This window comes from Pipistrellus kuhlii, unplaced genomic scaffold (assembly GCF_014108245.1).
Source record: "Pipistrellus kuhlii isolate mPipKuh1 unplaced genomic scaffold, mPipKuh1.p scaffold_m20_p_3, whole genome shotgun sequence".
NCBI classification, from domain to species: domain Eukaryota; kingdom Metazoa; phylum Chordata; class Mammalia; order Chiroptera; family Vespertilionidae; genus Pipistrellus; species Pipistrellus kuhlii.
In genome coordinates this window covers 4,523,558-4,541,330 of record NW_023425529.1, presented here as the reverse complement: position 1 = coordinate 4,541,330, position 17,773 = coordinate 4,523,558, and the positions used below count along the sequence as shown (strand labels likewise).

At 51.8% G+C, this 17,773-nt stretch overlaps 1 protein-coding gene and 1 non-coding gene across 4 annotated transcripts; one reads left to right on the top strand and one right to left on the bottom strand.

Moving 5' to 3' along the window:
- Positions 1-4,027: 4,027 nt before the first annotated feature.
- On the bottom strand, positions 4,028-4,134 carry LOC118731011. Its single transcript, XR_004991720.1, has one exon. It is a non-coding gene; the product is annotated as a U6 spliceosomal RNA (small nuclear RNA).
- Positions 4,135-6,527: 2,393 nt separating this feature from the next.
- On the top strand, positions 6,528-14,782 carry HMOX1 (heme oxygenase 1). Of its 3 annotated transcripts, none has more exons than XM_045587540.1 (5): positions 6,528-6,782; positions 8,488-8,608; positions 11,040-11,531; positions 12,895-12,991; positions 14,096-14,363. In XM_045587540.1, exons 1-5 carry the CDS (start codon positions 6,760-6,762, stop codon positions 14,218-14,220), a joined length of 858 nt encoding a protein of 285 aa, XP_045443496.1. In that variant the 5' UTR covers positions 6,528-6,759; the 3' UTR covers positions 14,221-14,363. The 3 variants fall into 3 exon arrangements, with proteins under 3 accessions (XP_045443496.1, XP_036314730.1, XP_036314731.1); XM_036458837.2 differs by lacking the exon at positions 12,895-12,991 and having other exon boundaries at positions 6,543-6,627; positions 6,704-6,782; positions 14,096-14,782; XM_036458838.2 differs by lacking the exon at positions 12,895-12,991 and having other exon boundaries at positions 6,545-6,608; positions 6,737-6,782; positions 14,096-14,782.
- The last annotated feature ends 2,991 nt before the right edge of the window (positions 14,783-17,773 follow it).

The following is a 17,773-nucleotide window of genomic DNA, read 5'->3' as shown; positions in this document are numbered from 1 at the left end:
TTTTTTCCTCTAGGAATGAGGTGGAAAAACCCTAGATCACCTTCTTGGATTCTTATTACCCAAGCAAGTGGCATACCGGAAGCTTAGCCAATAAGCGGTCAGAAAAGGTGTTTCCTCTGCTCAGGAGAGAAACAAACATCAATTGTTCCACACATTCATTCATTCATTCATTCATTCATTAGTTCTTTTTTTTTTTCTTTATTGGTTAAGGTATCACATATGTGTCCTTATCCCTCCATTACCCCCACACACACCTGCTCCCCTCAACCCCCCCCCCCATGCCCTCACCCCCCTGGGGTCTGTGTCCATTGGTTATGCTTATATGCATGCACACAAGTCCTTTGGTTGATCTATTCCCCCTTCCCCTCACCCTCCCCTACTTTGCTTCCCTCTGAGGTTTGATCTTGTGATCAATGTTTCTTTGTCTCTGGATCTGTTTTCGTTCATCGGTTTATATTGTTCATTATTTTCCACAAATGAGTGAGATCATGTGATATTTATCTTTCTCTGACTGACTTATTTCGCTTAGCATAATGCTCTCCAGGTCCATCCATGCTGTTGCCAATGGTAAGAGTTCCTTCCTTTTTACAGCAGCATAGTATTCCATTGTGTAGATGTACCACAGTTTTTCAATCCACTCAACAGCTGATGGGCACTTAGGCTGTTTCCAAATCTTAGCTTTTGTAAATTGTGCTGCTATGAAGGGTGCATCATTGGTTAATTTCTGTATATGTCCGGACCAAGGATCAAATTGGAAACCTTGGCATATTGAGATGACACTCTTAACTGAAACTGGACAACCATTTTCATTGGTTGAGTCAATTAAGCAGAAACAGGGTTGAATCATATATGAACGTTTATTCCAATAATGCGGGCAGTGTGGGAAAGTAGCAGGTCCTCACAAAAATCTGATGTGGATACCCCTTCTCCCCCAAACCAGCTGTTTATACTGGGTAGGACAAAGATTACAGGGGAAGTGGGTAAAAAGAATAAGAATGGTTACAGGTTACAGGCAATGTGGGCGGGCCTCCATTGTTTGGGCAACAAGATTGTTAATCTTTCCAAGATAAGGGAGGACATTGCAAGGTTGATTCCTGGGCTTGGGAATCAGCTCCCAGCCAGGTTAGAATGTGCTTTCTTCCATCAGAACCAAACAATCAAGGCTAACAGAGCAGGATTAATACTTCTCATAACTATAACTGTGAGAAGTTAGATTCTCTTTCTGCCCCTAACATAACCAACTAAGCTACCCAGTCAGGGCAACAGTCTTTTTAATTTTAGCCATTTAAATAGATGTGCAGTAAAAAAAAAAAAAAAAAAAAAAAAAAAAAAGTGGTGGTATCTCATTGTGGCTTTAATTTGCATTTTCCTGATGACCTATGAAGTTGAACATCTTTTCATAACTTTGCCTTTTGAAGAACAAAATGTTTGTTTGTTTGTTTTATAAAGTTCCATTGGTTGAATTTTCCTCCCTTACATTTTGTGCTGTATTTGAGAAATCTGCCAAATCTAAGATCACCAAGATTTTCCTTAATGACTTATTCTATAGAATACATTTTATAGAGTTAGCGCGCTCTTTACAGTCCAGAATCCCTTTCTAGGCTGAGTGTTGGAAAGAAGATGAGCTTGGCACATGGGTGAGAGGGCATTGGGGCAGGAGGACCAGGACAGGGCAAGGTGTGCCAGGCTAAAGCGCTTGTGCTTTCTCCCAAGGGCCATGGGGCGCTGTTAGGAGCAGAATCTGATTATTGGGGACTAGCTATAGTTATAACTATAACAAATATATATATATTTTAAATATACTTTTTATTGATGATAGTGTTACAGATATCTCCCCTTCCCCATTCTTTTTTATTATTAATTTCTTTATTGATTAAGGTATCACATATTAGTCCTCAACCCCCCATTCCAATCCTCTACCCCACCCCCTCTTGCCCCCACCCCCCTATTGTCCTTGACCATTGGTTAGGCTCATATGTGTGCACATAAGTCCTTTGGTTGATCTCTTCCTTTTATCCCCACCCTCCCTCTGAGGTCCAACAGTCTGACCCATGGCTCCTTATCTCTGGGTCTGTTCCTAACTATAACAAATATTAATCATGCTCTGTTAACCTCGGTTGTTTGGTTCTGATTACAGTAAGCACAGTCTAACCTGGCCAGGAGCAGCGTACCCCTGGGACCTGGGACAGTCAACTTTGGAATGCTGCCCATTCTCATTGGCGAACTACCTGTTACCATGGAAAGGTGAACAACCTTGTTGTCCAAACAATGAGTCCAACCCCCAGGCCGCATTGCCTACTTTCTGTGTCATGTTTGTCCTACCCGAGAGAAGCAGCTGGTTTATGGGGTACAGACCAGACTTTCGTGGGTGACCTGCTGCTCCCCCATACTGCTGGCATCGTCGGAATAAACACACATATGTATGATTCAACCCTGTCTCTGCTTCATTGGCTCACGTAGCGACAGGCAGCCGGGACCCGTGGCTATTTGGTTTCAGAGCGACAGAAGGCTGTGGACCAGAGCAGAGGGGGAGTGAGGGAGATCAAGAATATATGCCTTTCAACATAATGATTTTTGCTTGTCTCATTTTTTATTCTTACAAGTATATTTCCAGTAGGACATGATCTCACTCAGCTAGGGGAAATGGTGAACAACATAGACTGATGAACAAGAACAGACCCAGAGATAAGGAGCCATGGGTCAGACTGTTGGACCTCAAAGGGAGGGTGGGGATAAAAGGGAGAGATCAACCAAAGTACTTATATGCACACATATGAGCCTAACCAGTGGTCGAGGACAATAAGGGGTGGGGGTATGAGTGGGGGGAGGACAAATGGGGGTTGAAGACAAATATGTGATGCCTTAATTAATAAAGAAAAAAAAAAAAAAGAATGGATGGAAAGGTGTTCCATCGGCCAGCTGGTCTTCTCCTGACCTTTTTATCTCCCAGCCCTCTCAGGAGGCTCATGGTCAGCACCCAGTGTGGGCGAAGAGGGCTACCGGCTACCCTGACTAGCGCAGAGAAGGGGGGCCTGGCCACCTTGCAAACTTAGAGACCTAGGTAACCACAAAGGATGGCCGGAAATGAAAACTTTTTTGCTAACTGAGAGCCATTTAGGGTGGGCAGTCATGTCCTAAGGCAGTATTTTCCCTAACAAAGGTTCATCTTCACTAAGCCTGTCTAAGGTGATTGGCTAATGAGTAGGCCTTTGCAGAAACAAAGCCATTTCTCTTTTCCCGGACCCCTCCACACACAGGCTCCGCCAGACCATGAACCCGTTCATTGTTTTTTTGTTTTGTTTTTTAAATATATTTTATTGATTTTTCACAGAGAGGAAGGGAGAGGAATAGAAAGCTAGAAACATCAATGAGAGAGAAACATCAACCAGCTGCCTCCTCCACACCCCCTACCGGGGATGTGCCCGCCACCAACATACATGCCCTTGACCGGAATCGAACCCGGGAACCTTTCAGTCCACAGGCCGATGCTCTATCCACTGAGCCAAACCGGTTTCAGCTGAACCCCTTCACTGTTACGGAGTTAGTTGCTGACTGTTAGCTATAATGCACCCATCTTAGTAAAAGAAGTACTATCCAATCCCCAGGTCCCCCGCCACACTCTTTGCTAATCGATCACCAATAGATTTCACATAACCCACTTAAGTCTCCTCCTTTGATTGCCATTCTCCGGAGCAATCCGTTGAGATTCTGCTTCCAGGCAATTGTCAGGTTTGGCTTAAATAAACTCAAAAAATTATTATTATTATTATCATTATTATTACTATTTTTAAAAAGGACTGCTTCGCCGAAACCGGTTTGGCTCAGTGGATAGAGCTTCGGCTTGGGGACTGAAGGGACCCGGGTTCGATTCCGGTCAAGGGCATGTACCTTGGTTGCGGGCATATCCCCAGTCGGGGGTGTGCAAGAGGCAGCTGATCGATGACTCTTTCTCATTGATGTTTCTAGCTCTCTGTCTCTCTCCCTTCTTCTCTGTACAAAAACAAAAAAATATATTTAAAAAATAAAAAATAAAAAGGACTGCTTCAAGAATTTGTATGTCATCCTTTCTCCGGGGCCATGCTAATCGTTGCCGGATGGTCCTGAGTTTAGTGTATGTGCTGCCAAAGCGAGTACCAAGAAAATTCTTCAGTTTTGAATGTTTCTTACGTTAAAACCAGTATTAAATGTTCATTCGTCTTTCCTGGCGACTGTCTAACTTCTTTTTTTTTTTTTTAATATATATTTTATTGATTTTTATTTTTTTTTACAGAGAGGAAGAGAGAGGAATAGAGAGTTAGAAACATCGATGAGAGAGAAACATCAATCAGCTGCCTCCTGCACATCTCCTACTGAGGATGTGCCCACAACCAAGGTACATGCCCTTGACCGGAATCGAACTGGGACCTTTCAGTCGCAGGCCCACGCTCTATCCACTGAGCCAAACCGGTTAGGGCTGTCTAACTTCTTTCCGGAGCTCTTTCACTGAGGAGTGCGCCCCTCCTGTGTGTTACACGTGTAGCAAACATGTCCCCCCCCCCCGTCTGTGATGGGATTTCAGCCCTGCTGACACCCAGGCGGCTCCCTGTCCAGTGTGTGAGGAAGGCTGTGCTCCATTTAGGCTGCCCGTGGCCACGGGGTCCCTGCCCTGCTGGGTCCAAGGCGTGCCCTCTGGGGCCTGTGTGGGCTCAGGAAACCCTGTGTGACTTCATTTATCAGGGGTGCTCAGGAGAGGGTCTCTCCATTTTCCTGGGACACCGCCCAGCGGAAACAAGAGACTCCCCCTTAGCTGGGGCCTCGCCTCCGCTTTTGACTGTGAGAAGCTCCAGAGCCACAGTCTGGCCCCTCCCTGCAGCCCAAACCGCTTCTGTTTTTCCAGGCTGCAGGCGGCGCGGGGAGTGCTGAGTCGAGATTTCCTAATTCGCCACGTGCAGCTGCATTTCTGCTGTGTCATGGTTGGGAGGGAGGACTCCGGGAGCCGGGCGGATTTTGCTGAGTCACTGCTGCTTCCTCAGCCTCCCTGCGGTGGGTGAAAAGGGCAGCTTTCCAGGCAGCAGGAGGAAGTGAAACTTCTAGAAAAGGACAAAAGATTCCTGTTTATCACTTTGTTTGCAAAGCCCCTGTCCATACATTGCAACATTGATTTGTCTGACACAGTCCTGACACTAAACCGGCAGTTCAGTCTTCCCAGCTGGTTGAACCCAAAAACTCTGGAGTTATCCTTGAGTGCAGTTCTCCCTCACATCCCCCTCCCTGTTCAGAAATCCTGGCCTCGACTCCGATGGAACACTGCAATCCCCGAGTCCCCTCACCCTCCTCACATCTCTGGCTTCTGCCACCGCCAGGGAAGGTTCTGGTCTATCCAGGAAGTCCAGGGTGTCCTCCCTATTATAAAGTCTGTAGCCTCGAATTCACTGGCAAGCTCTGTTAACCTATTTGATGTTGATGTGATTTGTTCTCTGGAGGTCAGCATCCTACGCTGGCAGGGCTGCGTGCCCCCTGGAGTTCTAAGGAGAATCCAGTCGCTCACGGTTCTGGCTCCTGAGGCGGCCTGCTGGTGGTCCCTACCTCCACACTCACAGCCAGCACCGAGGCGCTCCTGGTCTCTCTCCCTGTCCTCTGCTTTCCTGTCACACACACACACACACACACACACACACACACACACCCCTCTGTGGCTGTCACCCTGCAACCCCCCTCTTACGAGGACTTGGTGATTACACTGGGCTCACTGGGATAATCCAGGATAATCTCTCATTACAAGATCTTTAATGCACCCGCATCTATCTGCAAAATCCCTTTTGCCCTGGAAAGGAACACATTCGCAGGTTCTGGGATTAGGATGTGGAAGGGGGGGGGGGGGGAGCCCCGCGCTGTTTGGCGGATCCCAGGAGAAGACCATCTGGATCTTTCCTGGGGCTTATGGAGAGGGAAGGGGAAGTCAGGAAGCTGAATAAGCAGGGGGGAGGGCTGCGAGCTCCACAGAGGGCCTGAGGAACCAGCCCGCCTGCCCTGCTCCTCTGCCGGGGGTGGGGGTGGGGGTGGAGGGGTAGGGGCGTCTGTTCCTGCCGAGCCCGGGGCTGCCAGTTGGAATGAGAAATCAGCAGCAGCCTGGACTGAGGGCTGGGAACCCCTGGTCACTGGGCGCTCCCCCGGTGCCCACCAGCCTGCACCTCTGAGATGCGCTGCTCCCGGCTTTCTGGAACCCTGGACTCCGGGGGCCTCAAGCCCCATCCCTGCGGGCGGGTGTGTGGAAGGAGCAAAATCACACACAGATGCTCAGAGCTCCAGATGAGCGGCTTTTTTTTTTTTTTTTCTTACACGTTCTGTTCCTAAAAGCTTTGCTTTGTTTTCCAGGGCTCATGTGACAGCTGCTCCCTCCGCCTCCCCCTGCCCCTGCCCCCCACGCGGCCCGGGCGGGCGGGGGTGCCGCGGGGTTCCGCCTGGGAGGGATCAGCTGCTGGGCGGCAGCCACGTGACCCCCGTTCTGGTATAAATACACGGCGCGGCAGGCTCGGCTCTGTCACTCGCTCGCCTTCACCCACCGACATCACACGCCGGAACCAGCCCGGAGCCGATCCCAGCCGATCCCGAGCTGATCCCGAGCCAGCGCCGTCGGAGCCGGTCCCGATCCAGAGCGGGTCCTGAGCCGATCCCCGAGCCGATCCTCGATCCGGATCCGATCCTCGATCCCGAGCCGATCCAGAGCCGGTCCCCAGCCAGCGCCGTCGGAGCCGGTCCCGAGTGAGCCCAGCCGCCCAGATGGAGCGCCCGCAGCCCGACAGGCAAGCGCTGGGCTGGGGTCGGGGACAGGGACGGGGACGGACCGGACCGGGCGCGGGGACCTGCCCTCCCTCCCCGCCCAGCCAGAGCCGGAGCCACGCGCCGAGCCCCGGCCCGGGGTCGGGAGGAGGAGGATGGGCGCCGACCCTGCCCGCACCGTGAGCAGCAGGAGGGGTGGACGGTGCCCCAGCTGCCCGCGCCCCGCAGGGACCGGGGCGACCCACGGGGTGCTGCCAGGTGCCCGGCTGCGCGGCTAGGATTTGCACTTTGGAGTGTGCTCGGCGGCGCCTCTGCCTGATGACCTGGGGTCCCCGGGGCCCCGGGGCGGCTGCCTGGCTCTGCCCGCGGCCACCCAGGGCCAAGCCCACCCTCCCCGGCCGCCAGACCTCGCTGTGGCCACCGTGGCCCCTTTCACAGCCCAGGGAGCAGCAGCCCCGGGGCGGCCGCCAGCAGGGGTCTGGCTGCGGTTTGAACTTTGGTCATCCGTCCGAGCGCAGCTCCCTCCCTTCTCCCAGGGACTCGTCTGCACGCAGGGAACAGGGGTGTTTGCTTCTCCGAAGGGGTGTGGGTGGGAGAGAAAGGAGAAATGGCAATTCTGTGGAAAAGAAGTCCAGACAAACCACAGAAACTTATTTTATTTTTAGGAAAGCACTGCTTTACTCGGGCATTTTAACACAAGTGTTTTATAATGAGTATATCCTAGGGGGTAATGAGATTTGGATCCGAAATCTCCACAAAATAAATGAGTTCAATCTTCGCTCTAAAAGCGCCTCCGCGCAATCAGACCCGGAGTGCAGGGCTCACCCCGCCCTCTGCGGCTGCTTCCTGGTTTGTGCTCCTCCTCCTCCCCCCTTTCCTTAGAATGACAGCCCGGATTTCCCCCTGGGTTTGGGGACCACAGTACAATGCCTCCTCGTGATGGAAGAGTGTTGAGGGGCTTGCATCTTTTTCTTTTTTACATTTAAAAATTACTGATTGATTTTAGAGAGAGAGGAAGGAGGGAAGAAAGAGAGAAACATTGATTTGTTGTTCCACTTGTTTATGCATTCCTTGGTTGATTCTTTTTTTTAAAAAATCTATCTCTTTTTTAAAAAAATATATATTTTATTGATTTTGTTCAGAGAGGAAGGGAGAGAGATAGTTAGAAACATCGATGAGAGTCATCGATCAGCTGCCTCTTGCACACCCCCTACTGGGGATATGCCCGCAATCAAGGTACATGCCCTTGACCAGAATCGAACCCGGGAACCCTCAGTCCCCAAGCCGACACTCTATCCATTGAGCCAAACCGGTCTCAGCTGGTTGATTCTTTTTAAAAAATATATATATTTTATTGAATTTTTACAGAGGGACAGGGAGTTAGAAACATCAATCAGCTGCCTCTTGCACCCCCCCCCCCCCCACACTGGGGATGTGCCCACGACCTTGGTTGATTCTTGTGTGTGCCCTGACCGTGGATCAAACCCACAACCCCATTGGCATACCCGGATGAGAGGCTACCCTGCCAGGACTGTGGGCCTGCATCTTAAGGCAGTTGGGAACGATGTGGCCTGTGGACTAGGTAGATGGGAGGCTGGACTTATTTCTGTGGAGAAGCCTGATAAAGCTGACAGCTTCGGAAGGCCTGCCTACAGGCGAGGGGCACCCTCAGAGCTCGGGGTGCTCATACCCACCCTCTTACTCACCCTCCCTCCCCGCCCTCCGCAGCATGTCCCAGGATTTGTCAGAGGCCCTGAAGGAGGCCACCAAGGAGGTGCACACCCGGGCAGAGAATGCCGAGTTCATGCGGAACTTTCAGAAGGGCCAGGTGACTCGGGAAGGCTTTAAGGTATGTGTCCTGGGGGAGGTGTGACAGGTGTGGGTGTGCCCGAGGCTCAGGCAGGTGTTTCTGTAGGTCTGGGACCAGGGATGCTGAGGGACCAGATAGGAATGTCTTGAGAGGATCATTTTGTAGATGATGATGACATTGAGGCTCAGAGAGGGGAGGTGACTTACCCAAGGTCACACAGCGAATTCATAGCCTGCTACATCGTATTGTGGAGGGGCCGGGGCCAGTGGTGCCATCAACAGAGCACCTATTTCAAGCTGGGTGTTTACACACTTGGTATCTAATTCGTGCCTCAGCCTTGAAAAGGAAGAGAAGGAAGGGAAGGCTCAAAGAGGTTAAGTAATGAACGGACGGTCACACAGCCAGTAAGCACATTGGAAAAGGCCAAAGGCAAGCCAAGGATGGTCTCATTTCAGAGCTTGTGTCCTGACTTAATGCTAATCTACCTTGAAGGCAAGGGGTAGTATGGGTTTGAGTCCTGGCTCCACCATTTCCTTAAAAAAAAAAATAAAATAAAATAAAAAAAAATATATATATATATATATATATATATATATATAAATATATATATATACACACACACACACACACACACACACACATATATATATTTGATTTCTTACAGAGAGGAAGGGACAGGGATAGAGAGTTAGAAACATCGATGGGAGAGAAACATCGATCAGCTGCCTCCTGCACACTCCCTAGTGCAGGGGTCCTCAAACTTTTTAAAGTGGGGGCCAGATCACGGTTCCTCAGAGAGCTGGAGGGCCGGACTATATGAACTACTAATTCCTACACCTCGGCTGCGCTCACTGCCCAAAAAACCTGGCGGGCCGGATCAGACTCCTCTGCGGGCCGCATGTGGCCCGCGGGCCGTAGTTTGAAGACGCCTGCTAGTGGGTATGTGCCCTCAACCAAGGTACATGCCCTTGACCAGAATCGAACCTGGGACCCCTTGAGTCTGCAGGCTGACGCTCTATCCACTGAGCCAAACCGGCTAGGGTTGAAGTGGGTTTTCTTAAGCACTCCCTTTATGCTAGACGCCGACTTCGCTGTTTCTCAGCATCGTTGTGCAATTCATGCAAATAGGACGCTCTTGACAGAGAACCAGACAAGGGCCTAGTGTTAAAGCATCAGCATGAGGAAGGGCTTGCTCAGGCTGCACACAGAGGGCGGGGAGCTTTATCCCGCCACTCCTGGCGCCTCTCCCTTCCCGGCCTGGGCCTTCCCCCACTCCCAGCCTCAGGTGCTCCAGCGAAGGGGGATGTAACAAGCGCGTGTAAGTGGGTTGGGCCTTTGCCTACACCCTGTCCTGTGGGTGCTGGCTCTAGCCCTTGTTCCCTCTTCATCTTCCTCTTTCCCCTGAAAGAGATGACTTTCACCCAGTTGCTGTTAAGTGCCAGTGGCAGCGGGGAAGCAGGGAGTGGCTGCTGGAATGCCCCATCCGAAGCCCCGCCTCCCCTCCCAGATGGCAGATTTGGATTTTACCGCTAAGCCACTGAGTTCAGAGTGGGCACGAAGTCTGTGAGAGTGGGCGCTTAGATTATGCGGAAGGAGGTGGCATTCATCATCACGGCCTCTGATTCAGGGCTTGAGTGCCAGGCTGTGCCCAGTGCTTTACCTGTGTCATCCTGCTCGATAGTTTAGGAATATTCCCTTTGCAATCCCTCAGACCTCAGATCTCCCAGCGAGGGAGCGTGGCTCACCCATGGCCACACAGCTGGAGTGCTATGCGTAACAGGAATTCCCCAGCCCAGCAGCTGGAGGTGGTGGGGTTCAGCGTGGGCCTGCAGGAGGGGGAATGGGGCCCTGCAGCCGGCCACCCAGAGGTCAAAGTAGAGGCACCTGTGTCCTTTGCAAGCGCTTTCATTCAGGCACCCCCTTGCTCAGAGCCACCATGGCTTCCTAGCAGCATCTGGCCTTGATTCCAGCGCCATTTCTTACCGGCTGTGCAACCTCCACATCTCCTACCCCCCTGAGCCTTGGTTTGCTTTTCTGTAAAATGGGGATGGCAGCTCCTGTGTTTTTGTGAGGATTAAGTTAGGCCACGTGTTTACCCTGTGGGGTAAAAAGGCTTTAGGCCGTCAGGTTTTCTTTTTAAAATATATTTTTATTGATTTTTTTACAAAGAGGAAGGGAGAGAGATACATAGTTAGAAACATCGATGAGAGAGAGTCTTGCACGCCCCCTACTGGGGATGTGCCTGCAACCAAGGTACATGCTCTTGACTGGAATCGAACCGGGGGCCCTTCAGTCCTCAGGCTGATGCTCTATCCACTGAGCCAAACCAGTTTTGGCTGTGCCATCAGTTGTTTGTGTGTGATCAGTGTGGGGAGGTCGGAGGGACCGGTGGGAGGGGGGAGCCCAGCCTGGGGAGGGGATGGGGGCTGCTGTCGGGAAGAGGGTCCTGACCTGCTCTCTCTGGTTTCAGCTGGTGATGGCCTCCCTGTATCACATCTACAAGGCCCTGGAGGAGGAGATTGAGCACAACAAGGCAAACCCGGTCTACGCGCCCCTCTACTTCCCGGAGGAGCTGCACCGCCGGGCGGCCCTGGAGCAGGACCTGACCTTCTGGTACGGGCCCCGCTGGCAGGAGGCCATCCCCTACACACAGGCCACCCGGCGCTACGCGCAGCGGCTCCACGAGGTGGGGCGCAGGCAGCCCGAGCTGCTGGTGGCCCACGCCTACACCCGCTACCTGGGGGACCTGTCGGGGGGCCAGGTGCTCAAGAAGATTGCCCAGAAGGCTCTGGACCTGCCCAGCTCTGGCGAGGGCCTGGCCTTCTTCACCTTCCCCAACATCGACAGCGCCACCAAGTTCAAGCAGCTGTACCGCTCCCGCATGAACTCCCTGGAGATGACCCCCGAGGTCAAGGGGAGGGTCATCGAAGAGGCCAAGACCGCCTTCCTGCTCAACATTCAGGTGAGGGTCTGGCAGCCCGGGCTTGACTCCAGTTTGTTGTTCCTCTGTTATATCAGAGGCGGGAGGTGGGGGGAGGATTAGGGGGCGAGATTTGGGAGGGCAGAAGCCTGTGTTCTAGTTCTGCTAGGGGATCTTAAGCCCCTTAATCTCCAGCTCAGTTTCCCCGTCTGTAAATGAGTGGGTCATGGTGCCTCCTGGAGCTGTGAGGGTTAAATAGTTTATAGCAGTCAAGTCGCCATCGTGGGGCCTAGCACAGGGGCGGCCTCTGGTGTTAGCTGCTGTTCTCGTGGGGCATGGGCATCACAGTAGGATTGAGCTGTGTGTGCACCTGAGCGTTGCATGGGCTGGGTACCACTCACGAAGCCGTGCTCTGCATAGAGACACGAAGGCCAGGAATGGCGACAGCGAACCCTCAGTCCGGGGTGGTGGGGAGCGTTTGGAGAAGAGCAGGCAGGCAAGCGAATCAAATGCACTTGTAACATCTTATCTCTTACGCTGGATGAAAGGTACAGGAACAGTCCATGTTCTCCTTAGGGGCTTTGCCAGGTGGGCACTGCAGAGGGTGTAGGTGCCCCAGATGTGGCCTCTGACCGGGGGCCTCTCTGCCCAGCTAGGAAGTGCCTCCAGTCCCGGGCACTTTGAGGAAAGCCTGGAAGGAGGGGTTCGTTGGCAGAACTGAGGTGGGGGGGTGAGGTTCCTCCTAGCCTGGATGTTGTACAGTCCTGTCGCTCCCCCACCTGGCGGTGCTCTGCGGTCCAGACTCCTAGCTCATGGTCGCCTGGCTCCCCACTCCTTCCTTGCAGTCCCTCAGACAGCAACCCAAACCTGGTCGGTGGATCCTCCAAGAAAATCCATGGCTCTCAGAGAGATGGAGAAGGATGGGATTTTGAACCAAAGGCCCGTTGGAGGACTGGCTCTTGCTCCCTGACCCCTGGTTAGCCTGGGTCCGAGTACTTAACCTGTAGGAGCTGCGGCTTCCTCATCGCAAACCCTGGCTCACGGATACCCCCCCCCCCCCTGAAACCAGCTTTCCCAGGGGGACTCCCAGGTCCCTGAGGAAAGCAGGCGGCATGGGCTGGGTACCACTCACGAAGCCGTGCTCTGCATAGAGACACGAAGGCCAGGAATGGCGACAGCGAACCCTCAGTCCGGGGTGGTGGGTATTGGGGAACGTTTGGAGAAGAGCAGGCAGGCAAGCGAATCAAATGCACTTGTAACATCTTATCTCTTACGCTGGACGAAAGGTACAGGAACAGTCCATGTTCTCCTTAGGAGCTTTGTCCTAAATATTTCATAGCAAGATGCCCATCCCCCGGGAGCTGGGCCAGTGCCACCCTCACTGACACTGTCTTCTGCCTTCCAGCTGTTCGAGGAGCTGCAGGAGCTGCTGCCCCGGGACGCGGAGGACCAGAGCCCCTCGCAGCCGGGCCTTCGCTGGCGGGCGGGCAGCGGGACGCCAGGTGAGGGCCTCCGGACGGCGGCATTGCCTCTGGCCTCCAGTACCTTTCCGCTCCTCGGTCTTCTGAATGTTCTAAATAAAAAATGGGGTGCAGGCCAGGGGGCAAAAGGTCAGCTTCGGTGCGTGACTGGGCACGCCGTGTAAGTGCCCCCCGCCTCAGTTTCCCCATCCCTGAAACCAAGGGCAGTCGAGTTAGTCCTAGTGCATTGGTTATGAAGGGGAGACTTGCACACAGCGGACCCCCTGAAATCAGGGGCAAAGCCTTCCTTTTTTTACTTTTATTTATTTTTAATATATTTCTTTATTGATTTCAGAGAGAAAGGGAGAAGGAGGGAGAGATAGAAACATCAATGATGAGAGAGAATCATCGATCAGCTGCCTCCTGCATGTCCCCCACTGGGGACTGAGCCCGAAACCCAGGCTTGCGCCCCTGGCCAGAATCAAATCTGGGACCCTTGAGTCAGCAGGCTCTATCCACTGAGCCATGCTGGCTAGGGCAAAGCTTCCTTGGATTTGGGTTCCTTTGAGGCCCTTGAATGATTCCTGAACAGAGACCCCGGATGTGGGGTGGGGAGTCTGCAGCCATTCCCAGCTGTCACCCTGCCATGGATGCTAGCAAGACACATAACCTTGGGGTCTTGCTGCGTGTTAGTCCCTCCCTCGTATGCCTCGGAGGCCGAGGTGGAGCTCACCACCTGCTTGGTGCCACCCTAACCCCCCTTCCCTGTGCCAGGACCACGTGGCCCCCTGTGGGAACATGGCCAGTCCCTATGGGATGGGCTGCCTGGTGGGATGAGGTGACATTGCCTTTATGCACCAGTTCTCAAAGTGTACGTCCTTGGAGTACCCCCGGGGGCCCTGGTCTCACAGTGTGAGCCGGTTGAAAGGCAGTAGCAGACAGCCTGGACAAGTAGTGAGCTCCCGGTCTTTGGAGGTATTCAAGCAGTGGCTAGAGGGCCACTTGTTTGTGTTCTAGCAGAATCCTGGCATTGAGGGGGAGGACTGGATTGGAGGCTGCTGACACCCCTCTGCTGTGTTCCTGTGAGCTCAGACACCCCACCTCTGTCCACCTATTGTTGACATATGGACCCCCTTTCTCTTTCAGACTCCACGCCCACGGAGACCCCCAGAGGGAAGGCCAGTGTCTTCTCCCAGGCACCCCTCATCCGATGGGTCCTCACACTCAGCTTTCTGGTGGCAACGGTTGCCATGGGGCTTTACGCCATGTGAGCGCAATGTGTCGGCTCCTGGGCCGTGGACTCTCTTTCTAGAGAAGGCAGATCCCGAGGGCATGAGGAGCTGTCCGCTCCTCCCGTGCCCCCATGCTCCCCTCTCTCTGGCAAGGAGGAAGGAGTCGGCGCCGTCTTCCCAACCAAAAGCACATCCAGCCGATGACGCGAACCTCCATACGGACCGAGGGGTCCTCCTGGGCCCTCGGACACCCCCTCCCCCCTCTCCGTTCCTGCAGCAGAGCCCAGAAGACGTGGCCAGAAGAAGTAGCAACCGCCCAAACCTCCAAGGCCCCGGGCTCACGGTCTGCTTGTTGACGTGCCTGACCCTGACCGTGCCCCGTGGGCCCTTTTCACATACGTGTGCCAGGATGTTGTGTCTTTGTCTTGTTTTTGTTGGAGCTGCTTTGTGTTCCCAGCTCAGCCTGCCTGTGGTATTTTGTTGTGTTCCGTTATAATAGCAGGGTTGGGGTGGGTTTGGGGGAAGGGAAGGGAGTTGGGGGAGGGGTTTAACAGCACTGTGGCCTTGGTCTCTAACTTTGTGGAATAATAAACTGCATTGCTGAGAGTACCCTGAAGTATTGTTCTTGGGCTCTGTGCCCCTGGCAACGGCCCTTTCCCTCACTTGTGCCTTGAACGGTGGGCAGCAGGGATGGTGGTGCGGGGGGACATGGCCAGCTGGATGTTTTCTGTCCTGAGAACAGTGTTGGTGGGTGAGCTTCAAGCAGGTGGTTGGCAGCTCTTGGTGGGGAGCCCTATACCTGAGCAAGGCTCCCCTGGACGGAGGAGGGGCTTGCCTGCCCTCTCAGACTGACGTGAGTTGTTTCTGGGATACAATCTGAGTTCCGTGCTGTGAATCTTAGGGACCAGGCGAGACCCCTGGGTTGAAGTCCCTGTAACTCTGCCCCATAGCTCTGCCTTTAAGGTTAGTCATGAACCTTTCTGAGGGCTCCACACTGTTAACCTGTAGCATGACACCAGTGAGGCCTCACCTGCCCGTCCTGAAAGCAAATGGGATGCATGTAACATGCCAACACTGTGCGTGATGAAACGAGGGCGGCCAGGGTTTTGAGTTGTTGCTAAGTGAGGCTTGTACTGCCCGCCATCTTACCTATGTCATCTCATTGAATTCGCACAGGAAATCAGGAGAGCTACCATGCTCTGAGGGCTATAAAGGGTTTAAGCCCTGTTTGCCCAGCTCCATCCATAACCCAAGTCTTTCCCTAAGTCTCCAAAGCCACTGGAATATTAATATGCAGCCCCCCATCTGGGAGAGGGGAAGCCTTTTGCTGGAGGGGTCTGGGAGCGCAGGGGACAAGGCACTCCTTTAGGGACGAGTACCTGAGCCCTGGCTGGTTTGGCTCAGGATAGAGTGATGGCCTGTGGACTGAAGGGTCCGGGGTTTGATTCCAGTCAAGGACACATGCCTGGGTTGTGTGTATGTGTGTGTGTGTGTGTGTGTGTGTGTGTGTGTGTGCGCGCGCGCGTGCGCGCAGGTGGCAGCTGATCAATAATTCATCATTGATGTTTCTAACTCTCCCTCTCCCTTCCTCTCTGAAATCAATAAAAGTAAACCAATCAATCGATAAATAAGAAACCAGTACGTGAGGACTGGGAACTAGCAGGTCCTTTGTCCCTTTCCCTGCTTTGTCCCTAAGCCTGGAACCTTGGACAAATCACTTCAAGTCTCCTTTTGTTCACTGGCAAAATAATAACACACCTCCCTCCCACGGCTGTAAGAGGGCCAGCGTGTCCTAACGCCAGTCTGGACGGTGGCATCAGAACCCTCCCCACGCATGGGGGAACCCTGGCCCCACCCTGGGAGGCTCTGATTTTGGAAATGTGGTCGGGCTGGTGCCTGGACTCCTGTTTATTACAAGCTCCCCGGGAGACTCCCAAGGGCGACCAGGCCCAGCAGCCGCTGGCTGCTCGTTGTGAGATGCGCATGTAAGTGGTAGGTACCCACGGACAGAGCCTCCGGTTTTCTGTGAAGGGCATGGGCATTCATTGTTTGTAGTGACAAAGACAGGAAGTGGGGGCGGAGAGAAGCCACCTGGGACTGTACTAATAGGGGAATGGCTGGAAATCTGCCTTCTGTTCATACTGTGGGAAAGTCAGTAGCTCTTAACTAGAATGAGTTCCATTTCTTTTTTTTCCCTTTTAAAAAAATATATTTTATTGATATTTTACAGAGAGGAATGGACATACATGCCCTTGACTGGAATCAAACCTGGGAACCTTGAGTCCATAGGCTGAAGCTCTATCCACTGAACTGGTTAGGGCTTGAGTTCCATTTCTGTGTCCACTCAGAGGGGCTTCCATGAAGTGTCAGTGCGAAAAGCCTATTTCAAATTCGTTTTACATATACATATATATATATATATATATATATATATATTGATTTCAGAGAGGAAGGGAGAGGGAGAGCAAGGTAGAAACATCAATGTTGAGAATCATTAATCAGCTGCCTCCTGGACGCCCCCTACTGGGGATTGAGCCCACAACCCAGGCATGTGCCCCTGACTGGAATTGAACCTGGGACCCTTCAATCCACAGGCCAACGCTCTATCCATGGAACCAAACCAGGGTTGGTTTGATATATTTTCTTATACACTGTAAAAATACACAGTTTAAACACTACCCGTAAGTATATGTTTGTGTGACCGTGGCAAAGAAAAAAGTTATTCCCAGTTCATGTTGGGGGATGGAAATGAAAAATGGGGCAGATTATGCAGCCCTTGTTGCTGCTGGAGCATGCGTCCATTTTTGCCAAATCTTCCTATTTTTCAAACTTGGTTGTGAATCTGATCGTGAATTTTCTCAAATGTTAAGCACCTCCAAATAATTTAGAATCTTCAATTTAAAATGAAACAAAACAAAATACCATCTGAGTGTATGAAACTGTTGAGTCCCAAAATCGGATGACTTTGGTCCCAGATGTGTGAGGGCAAGCATGTCAAACTCAAAAGCTAACACAGCCAAATAAACAAGGTTTAAGTTTATGTGGGCCGCAAAAAAAAAAAAAAAAAAAAAAAAAAAAAAGCTTTAATTTTCATAGAAAAGTGGGCTTATTTCCATAGAGACATGCTGAATACAAATGGCTGAAATAAATGAGTCATCTTTAACAAAATAATAGAACCTTTTAATAAAAATTAATATTTTTTCTTGAACATTAACTTACAAGAAACTAAATAACCACACATATTAATAAGCTTAATGCAAGTAAACCTATTTCTCTTGTTCTCGAAAGTGAAATATTGCCTGTTGTGCACACCAAACAAGTCAGTCCAAGACTAATGTGACGTGGCAATTGGCGGTTAAAATATTCTCTGCTGGTATTAGTGGAGAGAAATGGTGTGCCTGTGTGTAAGGCCAGTAAAGGAAGTGAATGCAACATGATTATAGTAATCAGTGATTCGTGAATGCTGTAGTTCATTATTAATAATTATGTATAACAGGATCTTGTCAAAATTAAGTTACAGAATTTTCATAGAAACAATTTTTTAATATCATTATATTGGCTAGGCCACAAAAACGTTCATTGTTGACAATCT